This window comes from Peromyscus eremicus, chromosome 12 (genome assembly GCF_949786415.1).
Source record: "Peromyscus eremicus chromosome 12, PerEre_H2_v1, whole genome shotgun sequence".
NCBI classification, from domain to species: Eukaryota; Metazoa; Chordata; class Mammalia; order Rodentia; family Cricetidae; genus Peromyscus; species Peromyscus eremicus.
Window position 1 is genome coordinate 337,578 of NC_081428.1, and position 26,960 is coordinate 364,537.

The 26,960-nt window shown below is 40.6% G+C and overlaps 1 protein-coding gene across 1 annotated transcript in view; it reads left to right on the forward strand.

Moving 5' to 3' along the window:
• Positions 1 to 26,960, forward strand: part of Prdm15 (PR/SET domain 15) — a 79,163-nt gene that overhangs the window by 30,753 nt on the left and 21,450 nt on the right. Inside the window, exons 7-11 of the mRNA XM_059277688.1 lie at positions 1,214 to 1,456; positions 5,061 to 5,190; positions 6,365 to 6,546; positions 6,778 to 6,872; positions 7,232 to 7,319. Coding sequence (XP_059133671.1) covers positions 1,214 to 1,456; positions 5,061 to 5,190; positions 6,365 to 6,546; positions 6,778 to 6,872; positions 7,232 to 7,319 — 738 coding nt within the window. The remainder of the gene's footprint in view (positions 1 to 1,213; positions 1,457 to 5,060; positions 5,191 to 6,364; positions 6,547 to 6,777; positions 6,873 to 7,231; positions 7,320 to 26,960) is intronic.

Consider the following 26,960-nt stretch of genomic DNA (forward strand, 5'->3'; position numbering starts at 1 on the left):
TGTCTCACTCTCCCATTCATTTTCAACCAATGAGCTCAGCGTAAGCTTGTTCTGCTGGGTGCCAGATCATGTTAACTTCCTTCACAGGCCTGCTCCTTGGGGCCACCCACCTAGCATAGAGTCTCTAATGGAATCAGGGATAATGACTACTTGGCTTGATACTGGTGCTGAACGACTCACATTTGAGAGGGAGGAACCAACTCTGCCTCTGTCGTGTGTGTGCTTAGTCACTCGCTTACCTCCTCTTCCTGTCACCTGGTACCCTGTGACCTAGCCATATTTGACCTTTACCTCTTAAGCTTACCACTCCATGTGGCACCCTACCTGCCTGGCTGCTCCCGACATCTGTCTCAATTGCCTTTTCTTGGGTGGTCTTAGAGGCTTGCTTTCAGCTATAAATAAGCAAAGCCATTTCACTTGCTTGTAGGGTTTATAAAGAATTGTTTAGCTGGGCAGTGATGGCACAAACCTTTAATCCCAGCACTTGGGAGGCAGAGACGGAGAGATCTCTGTAGGCAGGTCTCTGGGAGTCTGTTCAGTCTGCGAGTTCCATCTTGTCACATTCTGTGGAAAAGTTAGAAAATACAAACTATCAAGGAAGCAAGTCAAAGTTGCCCAGTTTCATCAAGTCAAACACGAGCTGCACAGCATTGGACATTGCCTCTGCAGAGGTGCACATGCCCTTCTGGATTTATAGACTGTCTCATGGTAACATCATACCTTGCCTGCGTCTCATTCACTTCTAAGCATAGTTCCAGGATGGGGATGTGACTCAGGTGGCAGAGTGCTTGCCTGGCATACAAGAAGTCCTGGGTTTGAGCCCTAGTGCTGCATAAAACCAGGCGTGGTGAGACTTGTCTAATTTTGGCACTTGAAGGTGGAGGCAGAAGGATCAGAAGTTGAGGCCAGTCTGCAAACACGATTTAAGCTGATTGGCCCCATTTGAAAGTTAGCATTATACATTTCTAAAATCAAAGTTCACCATGATCCAGAACCATCTGGTCTTGAACATGTCAGATGAGGGAAACTTGATTTGAAGCTATATGTAAGTGGTGGAGCCATTTCTCTTTAAAAACAGTGAGATAAAGTTTATTTACCTGTGCAGAGGGCACGCTCAGCAAATATAACAAAGAAAGCCAACACATGGGGCAGGTGGTGAGCTGGCAGGTGTCCAATCCTTATTGTGTCATCAGCAACCCTTCTCCTTCTGCAGAGCATCTCTTGGGCCACCTGGAGCAAGCCAAAAGCCTTCCTGCAGGTGGCCAGCAGCATGAGGCAGCTTCTGAGAAAGAGCCTGATGCACCCAGGAGGGAGCCTCCCACAGCAGCTGAGAGCAAGAGCATCCAGAGTGCTGTGGCCACTAAAGAGCCAAAGAAAAAGCCTCGAAGGGGAAGGAAACCCAGAGCATCCAAGGTTGAGCAGCCTCTGGTCATCATCAAAGACAAGGAGCCTGCAGGTGAGAAGCTGATGTGTATGTGGCAGAGTGGGTGGTATGTGTGCCTCCTCATCTCTTAGTTTTTTGGGGGGACCATCTTGGCAGGGAGGGCTTATAAGGTGGGCTTATCTCCTCTCCAGTCCCTCAGTCAGCTGTTAAGAGTGTGATTATCTTGCAGAGTCTTCCACATTAGAGTGTTCGGAGAGCAGATTTTAAATAGATACCTGACTAGCCTTTGTCTCAGCGGGACTGGAGCCCTCAGTCTGGCTGGGTTTCTGTTTGTTTGTTTTCCTTTTCTTTCCTTTCTTTTTTTCTGACTTTGTTTCCTGACAGCCTTGTTATGACTGGCTTCAAGCTCAGGATGTAACCCAGGCTGACTTTGAACTCTTGATCCTAGCCACAAAGCCTCTTGGGGAACTGAGATAACACACCTGTGCCACCATGCCTGGCTTGTGTCTATGTGCTTCTCTATCTCAGGTGTGTGTCTTGTCCATGCCATGCTTGTCGGTCACAGCTCTTCTGTTTGCCCAGCAGCACTTAGTTCATCAAGTGAGTTCCCAGTATTTGTTGCCCACTGCTTATGAGTGGACATATAGCTGGTCATGGCCCTGGCTCTGTGTGTGTGTGTGTGTGTGTGTGTGTGTGTGTGTGTGTGTGTGTGTGTGTCTGCTGTCTGTGTGTATGTGTCTGTGTGTGTGTGTGTCTATCTGTGTGTATGTGTGTGTGTGTCTGCTGTCTGTGTGTATGTGTCTGTGTGTGTGTCTGTGTGTGTGTGTCTGTGTGTGTGTGTCTGTGTCTCTGTGTGTGTGTGTCTGTCTGTCTGTCTGTGTCTCTGTGTGTGTGTCTGTGTGTCTCTCTGTGTGTGTATGTCTGTGTGTGTCTGTGTCTGTGTGTGTGTAGCATATACAAAGCCAGAGGATAACTTTGTAGTTCTCTTTCACTTCTGCACGGGATTCAGAGATGGAACTCAGGGGCCAGGCTTGCATAGTAGTTATCTTTACCACTTAAAAATTCAATCTCTTTTAAATCCAAAGTCTTTGTAAAATTCCAAAATCTCTTTAAAAATTCAGTCTCTGAACTGTAGGAGCCTGTAAAATCAAAATTAAGTTAAATACTTTTTTACTTTGAGAGGGAAGAGACAAGGCACAATCATAACTCCAACAATGTAAATAGCTCAATGTCCAATATCTGGGGTTCACTGACAATCTTCTGGGCTTCTCCAAAGGGCCCGAGTAATTTCTCTGGCTCTGCCTTCTGTGGCACACCCAGCTTGTCTTCCAGGTTCCAGCCAGCTCTACTCTATGGCTGTTATTGTTCTTGCATCTCCAGTATGGTGGGGTCTCTTGCTGCAGCTGGGCTGCACTTCCACCAATAGCCTCATCTTCTCTTCATGACCTCTTCAGTCCTGGTGCTTCAGCCACTCCTGAGGCTGCACCTTCACCAATGGCATTTCCTGATGTCTCACAGTGCCAAGCCTCAGCAGTTCTCCATGACTCCTTCATATCTTCAAAACCAATACCACCTGGGTGACTCTTACACTACCCAAGTTTGGCTGACAACAGAAGGTACAGCCTTGCCTGTCTCTGAAACACAGCTTGTATGTGCTGACTCTGAGGGAACACTTCCCAGATTTCACCTCAGTGATGCTGGTCTCTTCTTCTTTGCCACTAATTTCTTTGCTGCAGCTGACCACTATTATTGTCTCAGTAAAGCAAAGGTTTTATTTCAGAGATTATGGTCTCTTGTTAATTACAGCTGATTCTTGAACCACAGATTCCCAACTCAAAATAGCAAATAGCCCTGATAAAATCTTTAAGGGACTCTAAAACTCCATCCTCTGAATTACTCTCAACATTCTTCCAAGCTCCCACAGAAAAGCTCACCAGTCTTTGAATACTCAATGGCTTTTCTAGCCCAAAGTTTTAGAGTCCTTTCACAATCCTCCCCCAAACAACATGGTCATGTCTGTCACAGTAATACCCCATGATCCTGATACCAGTTTCTGTCCTAGTTAGTGTTACTATTGCTATGATGAAACACCATGACCAAAGTAACTTGGGAAGGACAGGGTTTGTTTAGCTTACATTTCCATACCACTGTTCATCACTGAAGGAAGTCAGGACAGGAGCTTAAACAGGGCAGGAACCTGGAGGCAGGAGCTGATGCAGAGGCCATAGAGTGGCTTGCTTTCTTATCAAACCCAGGATCACCAGTCCAGGGATAGCACCACCCACAATGGGCTGGGCCCTCCCTCATCAATCATTAATTAAGATAATACTCTACAGCTGGATATGGAGGCATTTTCTCTTTTGATGGTTCCCTCCTCTCAGATGACTCTAGCTTGTGTCAAGTTGACATGAAACTAGCTACACACCACTTGAGCCATTGCACTGGCCTGAGCTTGTTCTTTGAGTATGCAGAACTCTCAGCTGAGTGAAGGAATCCACTCTGTAGCATGTACATGTCTCTGGAAAACCATTGTCTCTGTGGTCCTCATGCAACCCCTGCCCCAGCTGCCTGGCCCTTCCTGCCTATGTTACTGGCACTGGATGCTCTTTAGTCTTGCCATTGTGGAAATGAGAAGCAAGCTTGAAATTAAAGAGAATAGAAGAGCAGCTTCCTTGGAACAGTCTCCACTCTCCTGTTTCCTGCTCTTTGGCCAGTGCCTGTTCTCTGAACCATGTGGAAATATCTGCACATGAGCAGGAGTGGTTTGAGCTCCCTCTGGGACTTCCCTGCGTCTATAGACAGGAAGGGGCAGAAGGAACTACTTCCTGGCTGTCACTTGGAATTGGTGATAGTAGGTGAAACAATAGAAACCAGTGGTTCCAATTATCATCAGAGAAGCTTTCTCCAGCAGCTGATGGGAGCAGATGCAGAGACCCACAAACCAAACATTATAATGGATGGAGAGAGAGCCTGAATTGGAGAGCTCCATTGGGTCCCTCCCCTTGGTACTTGGAGAACCCTGAGGAAGAGAGGGAGGAAGAATTGTAGGAGCCAGAGGGGTCGAGGACACCAGGAAAACAGCCCACAGAATCAACTAAGCACCACAGAAACTGAGCATGGTGGTACATAGCTAGAATTATAGCTCTTGGGAATAGAAGGATCAGATATCCAAGGTCATCCTTGACTACATAGTAAGTTCGAGGCCAGCCCTGGCTACATGAGACCCTACTTCAAAAGACAACAACAACAAAGCCCACAGTGGTTAAAATTTCCTTCTGTATAATCTTCCTATGTTTCATTTCTGACATGGCCATGAATAGAATGTTTACTCACCTTTGAATATCCTCAAGATGATTTATCATACTTGTAAATCTCTGTCAGAGCTCATTTAATAAGCTACAAGATCTGGCTGCATATCCATCTGTTATATATCAGTAGTGTCCTAGGCAGGATCAGGAGAGATTGAAGTAATGTGATGCTTGGGCTTTACAAGGTTTGCATTAAAAACATGTTTTCTTTATATAATAGATAAACGCTTAAATTCTAAAATGTTCTACTTCTATCCCTATTACATCCACACTCAGGACGTGCTCCCAGGGGCAGTGCTTCCCCTGCATTTGTCACAGTCTATCCCCTACACCGGTGATGACCCTTTTTATAATACTCTTTTGCACAGAGCACGTGGCAGAGATCATTACTGAAATCCCCCCAGATGAGCCTGTGAGTGCAACACCAGACGAACGGATAATGGAATTAGTCTTGGGGAAGCTGTCCACCCCGACAAATGAAGTCAGCTCAGTGCCAAAGTAAGTCCTGCTTGTATGTGGCTGGTGCTTGGGGATGGAGCACAGGGAACAACTAATTGGTACTGAAGGGAATGCTCCTCCCACCTCTAATCCCCACAGCAGAGCCAGGCTTCATCTTTTCAGGCCAGAAGGGTATGTTCTGGAGCCCAGGAGTTTCATAGTTTCATAGTTCATTCACTGTAAAAACTTTTTTCTTATCTTAAAACACACAGGACTCTTTAAGGACACAGTGCAGAGACACTACAGCTATCTATCTCTCAAGCCTTTATCTACACAAACTGAAACTGCCCCCAGTGCCCACCATTCTGCTTTCTGTCTGCATTCATTTCTAGCCTATGCCCCCCACATCAGTAGGGCACACAGTACTTGCCCTCTGTGAATGGCGTATTTTACTCAGCACATGTCCTTCTATGTCATAGTGCATGTCCAGATCTCCTCTGTAAGGCTGACTGATGTTACACTGATGTATGAACCTGCTTTGTCTGTTTCCCATAGGGATTTCTAGGAGCTTTGCCCCAGCTCTGTGAGCAGTGCTGCTGTGGTTCAGCAGTTGCTTGTATCTGGATTTTAGTCAGTTTCCCACCTTGCTGTGCAAGGGAAAGAAATGTTTATGCCGTAGTTATGATTCCCTGGTGAGTTTTTGCCCTGAAGTTGACTCAGCTGCTGGTGTTTTCTATGCCCTTTGGAGTTGGCAGAATTCACCTGATGAACCTGTGAAAATGTGGACATGTTTATTATTTCTTCCCTGTCTTACTGCCCAGAGGATTTCAAGCACTTACCAGAAAAAGCACACTTGGCAGGACGAAGAAATGTTTAGAAGTCAGGTTCAGAGTCAACATAAAGCAGAGCAGAGTTGAGACCGAGCAAGGACAAGAGCCACAGACAGGGCTACCTTGTTGGGACACAAATGGAGCTCAGGCTTCCTGATGGCCAGGCTGAAGCAAGTGAGCTGCACAGCTGTTAGATGGCACCGACACCACCATTCATGCACTCAGAGTGTCTATGCTACCCAGGGGGTGGGTGATACTGAGTTCTGCCTTCCTTCTCCTTTCCTCATGGACCAAGTGTAGCTGGGAAATATGGCCAGAGAACTTTCCAGGTGACTATGATCAGAAACTTTCTCTCGAGGACCCAGCCACCATCTTTCCTGACCTGCTGTCCATCTCCTGGGCAGGTTCACGCATCATCCAAGCAGCACCATTGCCCTCAAGAGGGGCTTGGTTCTGTCCAGCAGACATGGCGTCCGGCGGAAGCTCGTACGGCAGCTGGGTGAGCATAAACGAATCCATCAATGTGGCACCTGCAGCAAGGTCTTCCAGAACAGCAGCAACCTGAGCCGGCACGTGCGCTCGCACGGTGAGTGCGCGCACGGTGAGTGCCTGCCCAGCCCACAGGGCAGGGCCAGGAGTGTGTGTCCATTGTTAGGTCCTTGCTGCAGAGCTGCTGCAAGGGGTGACCCTGTGGCTGCCTGTGCCCTTCAGCATGGGGGGCACCCAGCCCGGCAGAGGCCTCATGTTTCAAAGATGGGTGCAACTTGCTGAGAAAGGCCAAAGCAGTGAATCTGCCTTCTGTTGGCTGATTCCTTAGGTGACAAGCTGTTTAAATGTGAGGAATGTTCGAAACTGTTCAGCCGTAAAGAAAGTCTAAAGCAACATGTCTCCTACAAGCACAGCCGGAATGAGGTAAGTAGGCACCCAGACAACTGGCTGAACAAATGTTTCCTAAAGGAGGAGCCATGGTAGAGGAGAACTCTTAGTCTCCAGAGGGAGGTTCCCCCATGCATTCTGAGCCCAGCTTAGGCCAGTGCTCAAGAAGCAATAGGGACAAGGGAGAAGATAGGTGGCTGGCATTTGGGGTACACTCACCTGAGTGTGGGATTCTCTTTCTCAGGCAGTTGGACAGCAGGAATATTCCCACTAAAACAGGGAGGAAAGCTGTGGTGTAGCTAGCCCTGGAAGTTACTAGTACAGCATGCATGGGGTGGGGGGCACCTGTGTTGAACTCATGCAGTCTTCCTTGCTGACTGTGCCCCTTTGAGCAGGTGGATAGTGAGTACCGCTACCGCTGTGGCAGCTGTGGAAAGACCTTCCGCATGGAGAGTGCGCTGGAGTTCCACAATTGTAGGACAGGTGAGGCCCGGTTCCCAGTCACCACCCTGCCTGTTAGGAGGAAGGGTCCCACTGAGCACACAGCTACCTTGGCATCTCCCTGATCCTCTTGCCTCAAGAAACATGAAGAATAAAACTGTTCAGCCATTAGAGAAGATGAAAGCAACTTTCCTTTAGTCAGGAAGGGATGGGTTGTCTCATGTCAGTATGCATTCTCAGACCCTGTCTGAGGCCACCGTGATGCAGGACTTTCATCCTTGCTAACAGGGTGAGCAACAGTGTTGGGTTTATTCTACAAGTGTGTGAGTAAGAAATGCAATGGCAAGGCTTGAGATGGGAATGCCCACCAGGCTTGTCGGAGCTTTCCTCCCACTGTCAGCCTCCTGAAACTGTCCGCTGTTGGTACCCAGACAGGGATTTTGTTGCCATCTTTGATAGCTGGCAAATGTAAGTGAGCAAGCAGCAAATAGGCTGAGGGGTAGCAGCTCCCTGAGGCCTGGATGCCCTGTGCTCCAGAGAAGAAGCCCTGTGTCCACTAGTTCCCAGGCATTGACCATGAAGCCAAATCACCAGAGGGAGTGTAGAGGGAAGGTCACCAGTGTCTTTGTGTTCTCCCTCTTTCTAGGACTCATAGAAAAATCAGGCAGTAACAGTTTTATTAGAGACCTACAGAGTCAGCCTGTGACATTCTCCACTCCTGTGATCATGTTTCTCTCAATGCTTTTACTTACCTATGGATATCAAAGTCTCTACCAATATATCCTGTGTCTGTGGCTGGTTTCTTCTGTCCCCAGCTGTGGCTTATTGTGACAAGGCTGCTCTGAAGGGCAGGCCAGGCAGGTTTCTGGAGGATTCCTGTCAATGACATAAACCACCTGGGGGAGTGTGTACCTAACCAGCATTGGTAGCCTATGTCTGTAGATGTAACCAACAGTCTTATTAAATAAGAAACACAGAACCAATGCAAAGAAGAAAGCCAAGAGGTCAGAGCTAAGAGCTAAAACCTTACCCTTCCTCCTGCAGTGGTCCTACCTCTCCGAACCAGAGCTACTTCCTGTGTTAAAGTCTTTATATAGAGTTTCTGTTCTGGCTTCTCATTGGTTGTAAACCCAACCACATGACCACCTTGTCACAGCCTGTCTGTACAGACCTCCAGGTTTTCTATGATTGGTATTGAGATTAAAGGCATGTGTATCCAATACTGTCTGTATCCCTGAACACACAGAGACTTACCCAGCTCTGCCTACCAAGTGCTGGGATTACAAGCGTATGCCACCACTGCCCTGCTTTCCTATGGCTTGCTAATAGCTCTGACCCCTGGGCAACTTTATTTATTAACATACAAATAACATTTTAATACAAATAAAATATCACCATATTTCCCCTTTTCTATTTTAATAAAAAGAAAAAAGGAAAAAGCTTATAACTAACATAAGAAAAACTATATACAAAAGTACAATAACTATATACAATATATACAAGTAATAAATACCTAAACAATGTCTAGTTCATTTGTATTTGACAAATTCAGAGAAAATAATTCCATTATTTATCCTGTTGTATCTAATTCACTTTCTATCCTAATTAGTCTTCAACTATAGCTAACTAATCTTCAACTCCCTCAGAGATTCAAGAAGGAAATAATATTAGCTAACAAAAATAAAAACAGGAAGTACATGCAAGCAACTTCCAAAAAATTGTAAGTTGACAAAAACAGCCAGCTGCTTGGACAATCATCTGAGGTTTCTCCGCAGTGTTGGGGAATCATCTTCAGCCTATAGGCTTAGCATATCTGACAGATTCATTTGTGAAGTAGGATGTACACAAGGTCAACAGTTCAACCTCACATTGGGTGAGAGCAGTCTATATACCAGAAACACCTGAATTCCACTAGTGTTATGTCATGATTCAGGATTTTAAGTTCTGGAAATTGTTGATGTTTTTTGAATTCAGCTGTCCATTCTTCTTGGCTATGTGTGTATGTGGCTTCATCTCAGCATCCCGTTCTTCTCCATATCCCTCTATTAAATGCCATTCTACTATTGAGAGGCGTGAGCTTAATTACTCTTCAAGAATAACTGTTTCAGCTGCTGTTCCATTGCACATCAGAAGCCATCGGCCCACTGCCTGTTCAGCTGCCTTCAAAGAAAAGGGCACTGTACCTTTTCTGGATTGCGAAGGCCACTTCAGGGATGGTGCCATATTGTCCTGGCCTCAGAAGATGCCTTTTGATAAAACCATAACCACACTTGTTTTGGCAAGAATCATTAGTCCTTTGTTTCATGTCCTGTCTGTCCTGTTTGTCAGCAGTTGATTCAAGGATACTTTGTTGTCCAGTGGCTAACTTTTGTCACAATGAAAGTTAACTCCAATTGCAGTTTTTTCAATGCCCATATTTTCTCTGAAGTAGATTGGTACTGCCAAGAGCCGACATGTCTCATAGTCATGACAAAAAAGAAAAATTTTCTAAGTTATTAAAACATTTTAAATGCCATATTCTGTAGATCTCTGAAGGGTTTGAAGATAACCTGTCTATCTAAAATATGTCTACTCAATCTTGAAAACATACCTAATATGACTACAAGTTCTATTATAATGTCTAACTACTAACTTTCATTTCTTTATATTCTAATAGTTGATAATAACAACATTCAAGGATCAGAAAATTGCATTACATTGTTAAATGAACGGTATAAGTACAATTAGAAATATACATATAGCATTTTCTAACAATATCAATTTCAATATATATAATTTGTATACAATATAAAACAATCCAATCCAATGTAAAGTATTTACATTTTTCTTTTCTTTTTTTTTTAAACAAGAACCTTAAATCTAATCTCCTTTGCTTAGCCCTTTTCCTAACCCTTGACAACAACTTGTAGCCAACCCCCCTAATCAATGAAAATTATCCCAGACCTAAAACCCATTAAAAGACCAAAAAAACCACCCACCCCACACCACCTCTTTGGGAATGTGGGCGTCGTATTCTTGAAATTGCTTTCTGCTGGGTATGGGCAAAGGTATCTTTATCCTGAAAAGAAAAAGTTTAGGTTAATTGTCAAATTTTAGGAAAGGTAACTATATCCTTCATTATCCAGTCTGTGTATAGTGCCAAAGTTCAGGGTTTATCTCAAATCCTTATTCAAGTAGTCTTTGAGACTGGATCATCTCAGCTAGCTCTCTCAAAATTGCTCTGAGCACTTTGTAGTTCAAAGCTGATCTGTAGATGATGTTTGTCAGCTTAGTGATGTTATTGTCCACGTGGAATTGTTGTTGTTGTGGGGCCCCATCTTCTTCCTGGAGACTTTAGTTGATGTTAGGCCTGGCCGTGAATTCCTGCAAAAAACTGATAAGAGACTCGAACACAAAGACATATATATGCAGCTAATTGAAGCCTTTTTTCTTTTTAGAATTAGTACTCTATATGACCATTCATATCTTAACAAAGTTTTAAAATGTATATGTATCTATATATATATATTAATCTTGTAAATTTTGATATAAAATTTGTACTTTAAGAAAAGTTTAAAGAATCAGAATAGAATCAAAGAGTTGAGATTAGTAATAGAATAGTCCCTTAATTAATTTGGCTTTTCTCCTGTCCCATAGCAGATGATGGCTCTTTTCTTCTGGCATGATACAGGGAGTTTGCATTTTCCTTTTAACAACATGCTTGAGTTTAAAGAAGGAGAGAGCCATTCTCCAACTCCAAAGTCAGCTTTAAATTTTTATTTAACTGGGACTATTAGAAGACCAATAGTGTTAAATCTTTAGAGAAAAGCAGAAACAAACATTTAGGAAGACATAAAATTTTTTAGATGATATACCATACGCCATTTCACTCTGTTTCCTGGGATAGATGATTTGTCCCTTTTCTTTAGTTGTCTCATTTGTCCAGTGTTCTTCAAATTCCTTAACCTTCATTCTCCTAAAAGACAAAAACAAAAACTTTTCCCCAAGGTTTTTTTGGGATGTTCCTTTTTGGCAAGTTATTATCTGATTAAATGAAAGGCATGTGTTACTGGTATAAGTTAGTTTAAATTGGATATTCATGCTAGTTGATGAAGTATCACCTCCTCTAATTAAGAGATCTCTCTTGTTCAAATCGAACCTTTATCAATTTTGATGGTACCCACAGCGTATCTTCTCCTGTAGAAATAAAAGCAAAACCTCGTCCCCAATGTAACACATATCCTGGTTTCCATTCTGAGGTTAGCACATCCTTAAAGTATATATAGGCTGATTTAATTCTGTAGTTTTTTCTGTTATCCAATGTCTCTCTGCAGCTGTTTTTCCTTTCTCATTGGCACTGAGAAAATTCAAAGTTAATAGAGCATTATGTAGTCTATTTCTGGGGGTTTTTGTTACCCCTTTCTGTTTATTTAGCATATCCTTTAGAGTTCTGTTTGATCTTTCTATAACTGCTTAACCTGTAGGATTATGTGGTATACCTCTAATATGGTTTATATTATAATAAGCAAAAAAAACTGTTTCATTTTAACAGAGACATATGCTGTAGCATTGTCAGTTTTAATTTGTACAGGTGTACCCATAATGGCCATAACTTCTAGCAAATGAGTGATTACAGAATCAGCATTTTCAGAACTCAAAGCAGTTGCCCATTGAAATCCTGAATAAGTATCGATGGTGTGGTGTACTTATTTCAATTTTCCAAATTCTGCAAAGTGAAACACGTCCATCTGCCAGATTTCATTCCTCTGAGTACCCTTTGGGTTACATCCTGCTGGTAATGGCGTTTGATTGTAGAAGGAACAAGTAGGACATTTCTTTATTATTTCTTTGGCTTGTTGCCAGGTTATGGAAAAATCCTTTTTTAAACCTTTACTATTGACATGATGTTTTTTATGAAATTCTGAGGCCTCCAGCACATTTCCTATCAATAATTTATCAATCTCATCATTGCCTTGTGCTAGAGGGCCTGGTAGACCAGTATGGGATTGGATGTGAGTTATGTATAAAGGATGACTCCTTTTCCTGATTGTATGTTGTAATTGAATGAATAGTGAAGTTAATTCTGAAGCATCAGGGATAAATTCTGCAGTCTCAATATGTAATACTACTCTTTCAGCATACTGAGAGTTAGTTACTACGTTGAGAGGTTCTGAAAAATCCATTAATACCAACAGAATAGCATACAATTCTGATTTTTGAACTGAATTATAAGGACTTTGAACCACTTAAATTTTCTGATTTGTAACCTGCCTTTCCTTGTTTGTTGGCATCTGTATAAAATATATGAACTCCAGATATGGGTTTTTTCCGCACAATTCGAGGCAAGATCCAATCAGTTCTCTTTATAAGATCAATTCTATCACTTTTGGGATATTTGCTGTTAATTTCTCCCAAAAAATTACTGTAAGCTTTTTGCCAAGGTTCACTTTCTATCCATAATTTTTCAATGTCCTCCTTAGTTAAAGGTACGACAATTTCTGCTGGGTCTATTCCTGCTAATTGACGAAGTCTCAATTTTCCTTTCCAAATCAAGTCAGAGATTTTTTTCCACATAAATTTTTAATTTTTTATTTGGTTTATTTGGTAAAAATATCCATTCTAATATAATATCTTCCTTCTGCATGAATATTCCTGTTGGAGAATGCCTAGAAGGTAAAATAACCAAAATGCAATCCAGCTTTGGATCAATACGATCTACATGCCCTTCATGTACTTTCTTTTCTACCAAGGCCAATTCTTTCTCAGCTTCAGGTGATAATTCTCTTGGACTATTTACGTCCTTGTCACCTTCTAAAGTTTTGAACAAATTACTTAGTTCATCATTTTTTACCCCAACAATAGTTCTTAGATAAGAAATGTCTCCAAATAATCTTTGAAAGTCATTAAGAGTCTGTAGTCGATCTCTCCTAATTTGCACCTTTTGGGGTCTAATTTTTTGTAGCTCTATTTTATATCCTAAATAATTAATAGAATCTCCTCTTTGTATCTTTTCAGGAGCAATTTGTAATCCCCAGCAAGGCAAAATTTTCTTTACTTCTTCAAAAATTCTTTCTAAAGTATCTGCATTTGAGTCAGCTAATAAAATATCATCCATATAATGATAAATTATAGATTTAGGAAATTTTTTTACGTACCAATTCCAATGGCTGTTGTACAAAATATTGGCACAGAGTTGGGCTATTCAACATTCCCTGTGGGAGGACCCTCCATTGAAATCTTTTAACCGGTTGAGAATTATTATAAGTAGGCACTGTGAAAGCAAATCTTTCTCTGTCTTTTTCTTGTAAGGGTATTGAAAAGGAACAGTCTTTTAAATCAATAACTATGAGAGGCCATCCTTTTGGTAACAGAGTAGGCAAAGGAATTCCAGATTGTAGAGAGCCCATTGGCTGAATTACTTTGTTAATTGCTCTAAGGTCTGTTACCATTCTCCATTTACCAGATTTCTTTTTAATAACAAGTACAGGAGAATTCCAAGGGCTGGTTGATTCCTCAATATGCTGAGCATTTAACTGTTCTTCTACCAGCTCTTCTAAAGCCTGGAGTTTCTCTGTTGTTAAAGGCCATGTTGCTGAACCCATACAGGCTTGTCTGTTGACCATTTTAAAGGTAGAGCTGTTGGTGTTTTTGGAAGATTATCAGTTGTTGTGCCCTGTTCTTGTATGACATGGATGGCTGGTGACCACTCATTAGAATAATATCTTCTAATATTTCTCTCAGAAACATATACTAGTTTATGATTTGTTTCTGAAATTGGAGGGATGTTAATCTGAGTATTCCATTGTTGCAACAAGTCTCAACCCCACAGGTTCATAGCTATGTTAGCCATATATGGTTTTAATTTTCCTTTCTGTCCTTCTGGACCTATACATTCGAGCCATCTTGCACTCTGTTTCACTCGAGATAATGTCCCAATTCCTAACAGTTGAAAATTTACCTCCTGAAGAGGCCAAGTTGGATGCCAAAATTCTGGTGCAATTATGGTAATGTCCGCACCTGCGTCTACCAGACCAGACAACAAAACATTTATTTTTATTGTTAATTTTGGTCTTTGTTCATTAATAGAAGTTTGCCACAAAATTTTCTTTATGTTTTTTCCTGAATTTCCTGTTCTCTCTGTTTCATCATCCCGACCAACATGATTTATTCCAATAGGCATTTGGTTATTTAGTTGCTTTGAGTAGGGGTTTCCTCTACAACTGCAGGAAAGGTTTGAACTGGATTTACTGTGGGGGCCTGCCTGAGGCCCCTCTGGGAGTTTCCTGAAGCCTGAGGCAAAGGATTTCCCTGTCTGTCCCTTGTTGATCTACATTCGTTGGTCCAGTGTTTTTCCTTACCACACCTTCTGCATACTCCAGAAGGAAGGGGCACTCTGTTGCCAGTGTTCCTTGAAGAAACATTATTTCTAGGAATGACCTGTTTACAGTCCCTTTTCAAATGTCCTTGCTTTCCACATCCAAAACATCTAACATTTCTCAAACCTTTTGAAATTGCTTCTCCTACCCACATATTATCATGGTCATAAGCCTCAACATTAACCATATCTCTAATCCAATCTTCCAAAGGTACAGATCTTGCCTTTAGCGGCCTGATTATTCTTTTGCATGCTGCATTTGTATTCTCAAAGGCCAAAGATTCAATTATTATCTGACTAGCCTCTGAATTCGGTACCATTCTCTGTACTGCTGAAGTCAATCTTTGTAAGAAATCTGTGAAAGATTCCTTTGGGCCCTGTATAACCTTTGTACATGACTCAGTTTTTTTTTTTTTCCTGGTTCCTCAACTCTGTCTCGTGCATTCAAGGCTGCCATTTGACATAGGGTTTGGACAGCATATAAACATTGTGTTTGTACTGAAGCATATTGGCCTTCTCCAATAAGCTGATCCTGGCAGACTTGTATTCCTTTATCCCTCCATTGTTTTTCTATATTTTTAGTCTCATTATTGAACCACATTTTCCACTGGAGATTTTGTCCGGGTTCAAGAACAGCCTGTGCCAAATCCCGCCAGTCCTTTGGTAGAATCCTATTACAAGTTGACCAGGTGTTTAACATTTGCTTTACATATGGGGAATGCATGCCATAAGATGCTATTGCCTCCTTAAATCTTCGTAAGTCTAACGAATTGGAATTGGAATTGGAATCCAAGTATTTTGTTCATTCTCTTCACCAGGTAGCTGCTGTATGGCTACCAGATAAATTAAGGGTGATTGTGTGAAAACAGGCTTTCTTTCTGTAACCTTATGATCCAATTTTGAAACAACTTCACTGTTAATTTATTCTGTCTGAATTCTCTATAATTCATTTTTACAGGTTTTTTGTTTTTTGTTTTTTGTTTTTTGTTTTTCGAGACAGGGTTTCTCTGTGTAGCTTTGCGCCTCTCCTGGAACTCACTTGGTAGCCCAGGCTGGCCTCGAACTCACAGAAATCCACCTGGCTCTGCCTCTCGAGTGCTGGAATTAAAGGCGTGCGCCGCCGCCGCCGCCGCCGCCGCCGCCGCCGCCGCCACCACCTGGCAAATAATTTTTTTTTTTTTTTTTTTTTTTTTTTGGTTTTTCGAGACAGGGTTTCTCTGTGTAGTTTTGCGCCTTTCCTGGGACTCATTTTTACAGGTTTAACAGGTTTTTCTAAGACTGTTATCCTGGCACTTAAATTGACTATCTTTTTAAATAGTAAAGTGAGGATAAGAAAAGTAATAAACTGAATAATTCGATCAATATTAATCTTCTCATATAGTTGTTCCATTGTCAGAGTGCCTAAAATTTCAAACAAAGCCCAATTTTCTTCCAATGTACACATAAAGCCCATTTTTTTTAATGTAGAAAAAAAATTCTCATTTAAATAAACATGTTAATTGACTTACCAAGTCTGCGTAGAACAGTAGAAATCTGAGGGAATTTCAAAATCGAGAGAGAGAGAGAGAGAGAGAGAGAGAGAGAGAGAGAGAGGCATAGCCGCTTGAGCCAAGTCAAGCCTTGGCTTTACATGCAGGGGCCCTGTTCGGGCAGGGCAGGCCTGAGTTGTTTGTAGCACCAGCTTTAAGCAAGTAGCAACAGCTGGGGGTCAGTCAGACCTAGGCCCAAGCTAGGGAGCCGGGCCACCCAAGCTGGAAACCAGACCTGCCGCCAAGCCAAGCCAAGCAGTTTTTAATGGATTCTTGTCACGTTGGGCGCCAAATGTAGATGTAACCAACAGTCTTATTAAATAAGAAACACAGAACCAATGCAAAGAAGAAAGCCAAGAGGTCAGAGCTAAGAGCTGAAACCTTACCCTTCCTCCTGCAGTGGTCCTACCTCTCCGAACCAGAGCTACTTCCTGTGTTAAAGTCTTTATATAGAGTTTCTGTTCTGGCTTCTCATTGGTTGTAAACCCAACCACATGACCACCTTGTCACAGCCTGTCTGTATAGACCTCCAGGTTTTCTATGATTGGTATTGAGATTAAAGGCATGTGTTTCCAATACTGTCTGTATTCCTAAACACACAGAGACTTACCCAGCTCTGCCTACCAAGTGCTGGGATTACAAGCGTATGCCACCACTGCCCTGCTTTCCTATGGCTTGCTAATAGCTCTGACCCCTGGGCAACTTTATTTATTAACATACAAATAACATTTTAATACAAATAAAATATCACCATATATGTCCTCCACCTTCCCTGTCTTAGTGTTCCTATAAGAATCTGGGCATACTCTTAGCTGTTCCCATTTAGTGCAGCCTCAGGCATACTCTTTGTTAACTGAGATTGGTACCACCTTCCTATTGTTCCTCAAAGAGATGCAGAGGAGGGTGAGAGTAACCCCAGCTTGATGTCACTTGTTCCTGTTTAAGGTTTAGTGATTTCTCTAAATGAGCAGAACAGAAAATGAAGCAGTTGCTGTGTGTTGGTTAGAACTGTCACACCAGACACTTGTCCTTGCTAGGTAGTCATGGCAGTGATGAACTGTAAGCAACGTTACTCCTGAGACAGATTTAAAGGCTGGGAGCTGAGAGTGAAGAAGTGTTAGCCTTGAGACCCCACAGCTGCCTGTTTATATGCTCTCATGCCTTTTGTGGTATGAAGTGAGTAAACTGTGCATCCTCAAAGGGTTTATACAAAGGGGCTGGGAGCTTCAAGTGTGTAGTGAGTGGATATTTCTGCAGCCCACTCTGCCAGGCCTGTTCCTGTGTCCCCTGTGCATTGGTATCACTCTCTTCTACCTGCTTGCTGTGCTGCCTTTGAGCCCAAAGAGGGTGCTAGCAGGTAGCAAGGCCAAAGCCAAGGGCCCAAAATACAACCCCCAGCAGCTTGGCTCCCTAGCAGTCCACTCTTGTCCTCTCAGGTGTCTAAGCCTGTAGTTTTTAACAAAATCTCAATTGTTTAATTTTACCAATAAAGACTCGGGAGACAAATGCTTAAGTGAAAACCTGCTAGCTCAGAGAGACAGAGAAAGCACCCAGCTGACCTTCCTTTTCCACCAACATCCCAGAAGCTCTCCTTCTCCTACTCTTATCTCCAACCAACTTCCTCAAACTGAATGTCCCTCCCTTCTACTTCCTATGGGTCTCTCTATCCCTCCTCTTGACTCCCTCTTACTCTCTATAGTTTTTTCCTTAATAATCCTATGTTGACTTCCTGTCAACTGGTTGCTTGCTCCATCTCTTGGCCTGTGGTTGACTTTATCTAATCCTGTTTTCAATATTCAAGCAGAAAGCTCTTGGATTAAAGGTATGTGCTACGGCTGAGCCACACCACAACTAGAAATAGGTTTTTCCAGTAAAAAACGAAATCTAGGGGTTCACAGTGTGATTAAATATCCTGCAACATTTTTTCCTTTTTGTCTAACTAGAAAGGAAAGATTTTAACTCTTAACAGTAAAACTATTTACAGTAATGAAGCTATTTCTGCCAAACTTTCAACAATGTCCAGCTTGGTTGTATTTGGCAGTCTTAGGATTGAGTATTTTTTAGTTCAAAGTTCTGTAAGATGTTTGTCAGTCTCATATGAGCTCAGCAATTTGAATGTCCTGAGCAGTGTCTAGTCTGAAGCTGAGTTTTGGGTGGTGTTTGTCAGCTTAGTGGCAATCCTAGCTGGATAGAACACAGCAGGCAGCCCAAAGGTGCCCACTGTTTGTGCAGAACATCAGGTGGTTGTCTAGTGTGAAGGGGTAGCCACTTTGGCAAGATCGTAGCATGGGGTGCTGATGTTAGCCTGGGCGTTGAGCCAGGATTTCATGCCAGTTAGCTGGAGGTAGGCGATACCGCTTGGTCAATTTACTCTTTTTTCTTGGGACATTTTCTCTTGATGATTTGTCCTTTTTCTTCAGATGTTTCATTTGTCCAATTGTCTTCAGATTCCTTAGTTTGGATGGTTGTATTCTTCTGCAAAGATAAAAGCAAAACTCTGCCCCAACCCTAACACTGGGGGATCCTTTTTTGGCAGGTTATATCTTTCCTAGGGAAAAATGTTTTTTGGCAACAGAAAATGTATTATCTTTCCTTTAAAAGAATTCTTTTGAAGATTTGGAACTAAATATACCTTAGTATGTGTGGATAAATATGCACATGCATATATATATATATATATATATATATATATATATATGAATTCAAGGTTTAAGAGTATTTATTTTTAGATCACAAAGGACATCTACTTTGTTGAATTTTAGCTTGTCTCTTGTAAGCAGCTTTTAAATTTAAATCATTGTAATTTTTATGAGTCTGTTTTTGTCTTCTAAGTATTGGGATAAAAGTGTGAACCACCACCTGGCTATGGATTCCTTTTAATAGTTATTTTCATAGGATTGCCCTGGTTTAATTTGATTTTCTATTTTCTCTTATTTTATAGTGTTAGGGGTAAACTTTAAAGTTTTTTGAATGTGTAATCTATTGTTCTTGTTGATTTATTTTGAATTTTTCCATAGCAAATTTTAATATTATAGTCTTAACTAAACATGATGTTAATTTGTCCACTATTTCATTATTTTTAGATGTTTTGTCTGTATGAGCTACATAAAATTTGATGTTTTTGTTAAGTTTTGTTAGATTTTGTCATTTTCATTTATGCCTCCCATGACCAGATGTCTTTGTCATTTATGTCAGTTAGTGGTTTTTTCATTTTGATGACCATTGCACCTGTACCATAAATTGGAGAAGATAGAGATTTTTCTTTTGTTTTTCTTGTTTGTCTTTGCTGCGCCGATTTGTGGTTCCTTCCTCAGTATTGGCCATTCCATCCCCTAGTCTATAGGCTGTCACTTTCTGTTAGTTTTGTTTCTATCAGTGGCTGATGATCGATCATTAAACCATGTGTTAGCCATCTGTTGTGACCATTCCATTGGTCCCTACAGTTTAATAGGTGCCTCTTTGGGGGGAGAGGGGAGAGGTTTAGGAATGGGGATTATAGGCACTGAGCCATATCCTCAGTGTGTGAAGGTACAGATCCCTTTGTTATCACATCCTAGTCATGAAGGAATTCAGATAGGAACAGTTCCACTGTAATATCTTTTCTTCCATGGCTAAGCCTACAAAGGACTCTGCCTTCGAATGGATCCAATCCATCATTGTAAGGACACCCTTATGACCATGTCTCATAAAATGTCCATATTTGTTTTTCAGAGAGAGAATATTTGTTCTCCATATATTCAAAGTTTGCAATAGAAGCCAATGGGCAAATGTTGGTGTATTCCATTTTGTTTTATGAAGAGTCCCCAGTTGCCAATTCACCAATAAATATGATATCCATAATTAGGGTATCATCTGGTTCAATACTGGTCAGGATTGTGTGCACAGAGAAGAGTTTACCAGCCGTTGCAAAAGCTGCTCTTTGTTCCTGCCCCCACTGGAAATTAGCTGCCTTTCTAGAAACCCTGTAGAGGGTTTTTATAATAATCTATAAATATGGTATGTAACTTCTCTAGCATGCAAAATACCAATTAGGAGCTGTATCTTAGTTTAGTCCCTGGATAGTCCCTGGATGGTGGGATTAAAGGTGTGTTCCACCCCCTTGTTCACTGTAACTCTAGGATTTAGGAAACAACTAACTTACAGAAATCCCCCTGTCTCTGCTGGGATTAAAGGTGTGGACTACCACCATCCTGCTCAAATATTTTTCTTAGCTCCAAACCACTCCAACTCTTAGAGATTTAGAAAACAAGTTTGAACTGTAGTAACCCTTTGAATTTACTTAAAACATTTTAAATCTCTTAACTGTGTTTTTAATACTAAACAACAAAAATATCCTTTTTATTTAAGAGGAAAACACAAAAGCTTATGTACAAGATGGCATGAACCACATGGCAATCTACAACCTAGCATTCTAACATGGACTTAAGACAAGTGGTTTAAGAAAACCCATTTTTTATTTTATTACCATAAGACAAGTGTGCCTTTGGTAAATTATCATTTGAAAGTATTATTTTTTATTTTTATTGTTTTATGTCTGATCAAATGAAAGGCATTTGTTAGTCTTTATAAGTTAGTTTGGACTGAATGACCAAGCTGTCTGATGAACTATCGACTCTTCTTATTCAGTACGTCTTTATCCATCTTGATGGTATCCACAACTTTTCTTCTTCTGTAGAAACAAAGGTAAAACCTCTTCCCCAACATAACATCCCAGTTTCCATTCTGAGGTCAACACATCTTTAAAATGTGCAGGCTGATTTAATTCAGCAGGTTTTTTTTTTATTATTATTATCCAATATCTCTCCACAGCTGTTGTTCCTTTTTCATTAGCATTTAAAAATTTTAAAGTTAATAAAGCACTGTGTAATCTTATCTCTGGGGCTCCTTACTACCCCTGTTTATTAAGCATATCTTTTAAAGTGTGATTAGATCTTTCTATAACTGCTTGTCCTTTCTATAACTGCTTGGATTGTGTGGTATACCTGTAATATGCTTTTTGTTGTTGTTGTTGTTGTTTGTTTGTTTGTTTTCAGTTTTTCAAGACAGGGTTTCTTTGTGTAGCCCTAGCTGTCCTGGAACTTGCTCTGAAGACCAGGCTGGGCTCAAACCCACAGAGATCCACCTGCCTCTGCCACCACTGCCTAGCACTTGTAATTTGCAAAAAACAGTTTCATTTTACTAGAGACATATGCTGGAACATTGTCAGTCTCAGTTTGTACAGGATCCCTATTATAACCATAACTTCTAATAAATGTATAATTACAGAATCGGCCTTTTTAGAACTTAAAGCAGTTGCCGATTAAAATCTTGAATATGTATCTTAGGTATGGTGCACATACTGTGCAAAATGAAACACATTTGTCAAATTTCACTTTTTTGGGTACCTTTTGGGTTACTTCCTGAAGGTAGTAGAGTTTGGTTATACAAAGAACAAGTAGGACATTTCTTTATAATTTCCTTGGCTTGTTGTCGAGTGATAGAAAAATCTTTCTTTAAACCTTTGTTGTTAGCATGGTATTTCTTAGGAAAATTTGAGACTCCTAGCACATTTTCCATTAATAGCTGATCAAGTTCATCATTACCTTGTGCTAGAGGACCTGATAGGCTTATGGAATCTAATATGTGTTCTATACAATGGATGATTTTTATTTCTGATTATTTGCTGTAGTTGAATAGTGAAGTTAATTCTGAATCATTTGGAATGAGTTTAGTGGTTTCAATATGTAAGATAACTCTCTGCATATTGAGTCAGTAACTATATTAAGAGATTCAGGAAAATCTAATAATACCATAAGAATGGCATACAGCTCTGATTTTTTAACTGAATCATAAGCGCTTTGAGCCATTTTACTTATTTTTTTCTGACATATATAACCTGTCTTTCCTGATCTATTTGCAACAGTATAGAATGTAGGGGCTCATGAAATTGGTGTCCCTTTTACTATATGAGGGAGAATCAAGTTAGGTTTTTTTTACAAACTGAAGTCTCTTGCTTTTGGGATATTTGTTGTTAATCTCTCCCAAAAAATTATTATAAACTCTTTGTCAGTGTTCATTTTCTGCCCATAATGAGGCAATTTCAGCATTAATAAAATGTACCACAGTTTCTGCTGGGTCTATTCCTACTAATTGATGAAGTGTCATTTTTTCTTTTAGAATCAATTGAGAAACCTTTTTTACATAAGTCTTTAATTTTTTACTATGTGTACTAAAAATATCCATCCTAAGATGTTATCTTTTCTCTCCATAAGAATTCCTATGGGAGAATGAGTAAAAGGCAAAATAACTAAAATACAGTCAAGCTTTGGATCCAAGTGATCCACATGTCAATCCTATAATTTCTTTTCTAACAGAGCCAATTCTTTTTCAGCTTCAACTGATTTTTTTTTTTTGGACTATTTAAGTCCCTATCACCTTGTAAGGTTTGAAATAAATTACTTAGCTCTTGTGTAGTCAATCCAACTGTGGGCCATAGCCAGTTAATATCTTAGCAATTTTTTAAAGTCATTAAGATTTTGTAATTGATCTCTTCTGACTTGTACTTTCTGTGCAAATTTTCTGTAAACTTGTCTTATATTCTAGATAATTGATAGAGTCTCCTCTCTGTACTTTTTCAGGAGCAATTTGTAATCCCCAGTAAGGCAAAATTCTCTTTACTTCATCAAACATTTTTTCTAAGGTATTCGTGTCTGAATCAGCCAGTAAGATATAATCCATATAATGATAAATTTTAGATTGAGGAAACTATTTACAAATTATTTTCAATGGCTGTTGTACAAAATATTGACACAAGGTGGGGCTGTTTAACTTTCCTTGTGGAAAAATTTTCCACTGACACCTTTTTACAGGTTGAGCATTATTATAAGTAGGCACTGTGAAGGTAAATTTTTCTTTATCCTTTTCTTGTATTGTAAAAAAGCAGTCTTTTAAATCCATCACTGTAATAGACCATTCCTTAAGTAATAAAGAAGACAAGGGAATTCGAGACTGTAAAGAGCCCATTGACTGAATCACCTTATTTATGGTTCTGTTAATATTCTCCATTTTTCATATTTCTTTTTAATGACAAATATAGGAAAATTTCAAGGACTGGTCAATTCTTCAATGTGTTGAGCATTTAGATGCTCCTGTACCAGCTGTCCTAGTGCCTGTAATTTTTCTGATGTCAAAGGCCATTGTTCCACCCACACAGGTTTTTCAGTTAACCATTTTAAAAGTAGGGCTGTTGGTATCTTTAAAAGACCAACAGCTGTTGTCCTCTGCTTATGAACAACCTGAACAGTCTGTGACTGCTCTTGATAATACCTTCTGATATTTTTCTCATGAGCATTCCTTACTTTATGGTTTGTTTCTGAGATTGGAGGAATGTTAATCTGTATTTTCCATTGCTGAAACAAATCACATCCCCATAAATTCATGACTATATTAGCCACATATGGCTTTAGTTTTCCTATTTATCCTTCTGGCCCTCTATACTTGACCTCTTTTGCACTTTGTTTTACCTGACATGAAGTTCTAATCCGTAGAAGTTGACCATTGCCTCTTGAAGAGGCCAATCTGGATACCAAGATTTTGGTGAAATTATTGTTATATCTGCTCCTGTGTCTATTAGACCTTCAATTTCAATGCTGTTTATTTGTATTTTTAGCTTTGGTCTCTGATCATTTATAGCAGTTTGCCAAAATAATTGTTGTCTGGTCTCTCCTGAATATTGTGTTTTATCTACTGAAGCCGTTCTGTCCTTGATTACATCCAGAGCACTGTTGTTTTAAACAACAGGCATTAATCTTTTAATTGCTCTGTGGATGACTTTCTCCAAGTCTGACAGGGAATGAGTGAATAAAATTTGATATCTGGGCCTTATGTTAGGGCATTTCCCGATGGCAAAGGGTTACCTTGACTGTCTCTTGTTGATCTGCATTCACTAGTCCAATGCTGGCCTTTGCCATACCTTCTGTAAAAAAAAAAACAAAAAAAAAACAAAAAAAAAAAACATTGTTTCTAGGAACACCTTTCCCACAATCCCTTTTCAGAAGACCCTGCTTACCACAATTAAAGCATCTGACATTTTGATTTTTATTAAAACTTTTAGAAATTACTTCACTTATCAGAGTAGAATCATAAACATGAGATCCAGTATCAGTGGTATTTCTAGTCCATTCATCTGTTGGTGCTGATCTTGCCTTTAAAGGCCTAATCACCCTTTTCCATTCTGAATTAGAATTTTCTTTTTTTTATAATTTATTTTTATTTTATTTGCATTGGTGCTTTTGCCTGCATGTATGTCTATGTGAAGGTGTCAGATCTTGGAGACAGACAGTTATCAGCTGCCATGTGGGTGCTGGGAATTGAACCTGTGTCCTCTGGAAGAGCAGTCAGTGCTCTTAACCGCTGAGCCATCTCTCCAGCCCCCCGAATTAGAATTTTCAAAAGCCAAAGATTTGGTTAATATTTGTTTTCTGAATCTGATACTATTGTATTTACAGCTGAAGTCAGTCTTTGCAAAAAAATCAGTGAAGGTTTCTTTCGGGCCTTGTATAATTTCAATAAATGACTTAGACCTCTTTTCTGATTCTTGAACCTTGTCCCAAGCATTTAAAGCTGCTAAATGACATAGCGCCAAGATATGATCATCAAATTCAAGCTGCCTTTGTAACTCAGCATATTGACTTTTATCTAGCGACTGACCTTGAGAAATATTAATATCTCTGGCCTTATTTTCATTGTTCTATGGCCCTAGCTTCATCTTTTTACTATGTTTGACATTGTAACTGAAGACTAGCTTTCAATATTGCTGTTGCCAAACCTTTTCAGTCTTGAGGGATAATTATGTTCTTAGTTGCCCATGAATTTAACACCTACTTCACATATGCATACATATCATATGAAACAACCGATTCCTTAAATCTCAAATCTAATTTTGCTATAGGATTCCATTTAACTTCCTGATATCCTTGGTGGTGTCTTATTGTCTCCTGGTAGTTCTTGTACAGTAACTGGATAAACTAAAGTTGGTTTTCTAACAACCTTGGGCCATCCTCTTTAGGTTTCATCATGGAGTGGTGCAATAGGTTCTTGTCTAAAATCTTCTGTCTGTGTCTGAATATTTTTCTTATATTTGTTTATAAGTCTTTCAAGACTTGTATCTTACCAATCCACTTTTTATATTTGGTACAAAGAAACACTGTGGCTATTAAGGATAAAATATGAATTACCAGACTGATAGTAATTGTAATTGATATTATATCAATCTCAGTTAAATCATTTATCTTTTTTTCTGCTTCTATTTTCAAGCCATCTAAAGTAGCATTATACAGGGTCCTAACCCTATATTATGATGTTTCCCATCCTTAACATGAGAAAGATTTTTCCTTTTAATATTACTTAGCTCTCTCCTTGGGGACTTCTTGGGTGTCTTACCAAATCTGGTGGCTTCTCAGTTGGTCTGCAGCTGGCATGATTTCCCTGTCTGTGTGGTCATGCCACATATTGTGGCACCAAATGTTTTTAACAAAGTCTCAGTTGTTCAATTTTACCAATAAAGACTCTGGAGACAGATGCTGGGGTGAAAACCTGCTAGCTCAGAGGCAGAGAAAGCACCCAGCTGACTTTCCTTTTCTGATGACCACCACCTTCTATGCCATCTCCAACCAACTTCCTCAAACTGGATGTCCCTCTTTTCTACTTCTTGTGGGTCTCTCTGTCTGGCCTCCTGACTCTCTCTTACTCTATGTTTTTTTTTAATAATCCTGTGTTGACTTCCAGTCACCTTGGTTGCTCCACCTCTTGACCTATGGTTGACTTTAAGCTCTTAGACTAAAGGTGTTTGCTAGGGCTGAGCCACACCACGACTAGAAACAGGTTGTTCCAGTAAATGATGCAATCTCGGGGTTCACAATGTGTTCAAATATCCTGCAACATTAGTCCCCTTGTCCTTTACCAGATCCTGGAGCATTTGCCTTTGGTATCACTACACATCACCATAGTGGCTGGATTACTGAGGTGGGGTAGTGGGTAGTCATTCTGGGACTAGATGTCTGGGTTCTTGCATCTCAGGATGTTATTGAGGTATGTGTGATAGATCATCTTAGTTGACTGTATAGGTGATCAGCATAGAAAATAGTTGGAAGTAGGATCTCCTTCCCCATTCCTGGGGTGCTCATAGGGAGAAAGTTTTGAGCCCAAGACAGCAATGCTGTTTTGCATAGTTACCAGTGTTATTCAGAACCTATAAGGAAGGAGGCTCACCTGTGATGTTCAGAGACTCACCTGCCCGGGAGGGAGACTGGCCCACCTGTGCTGCAGACCTAGTTGGTGCTTAGCAGAGCTCCTCTGTAGTACAGCCAAACAAATGAGGAAGAGAGTTGAATCATACGAATAACATTTCACTTGGAAATATGAGTTGCATAGTAGGATTGCCAGGAGAGGTTCCAGGTCTTCTGAGATTTACATAGGACTTCTGGTCCATGCTATGAGGGAAGCTGTAGCTAGGCCACTGCTTCCTGTGTTGTGCTGCCCTGTCCCAGGTGTGGTATCCACTAAGGCCTTGATTCCCTCTCCCACCCCTCCCTGCTTAGAGGCCAGGCACATAGCCCTGCCTGTGTCTTTGGCCCCCTGGCAGGAAGAGATAAAGATGACTGATTTTCTTCAGGTTTAGGTGGGTTGACCTCTAGCTGGCTACATATAGAGTCTCCTGAGTGAAGCTAGACACTTCCTGCAGCCATAGGGCCTCACTTCAGTAATCCTACTAGTGGACCTCTACTTCAAGGAGCATTGGCTTCTCAGCCACATCTTGGTTAT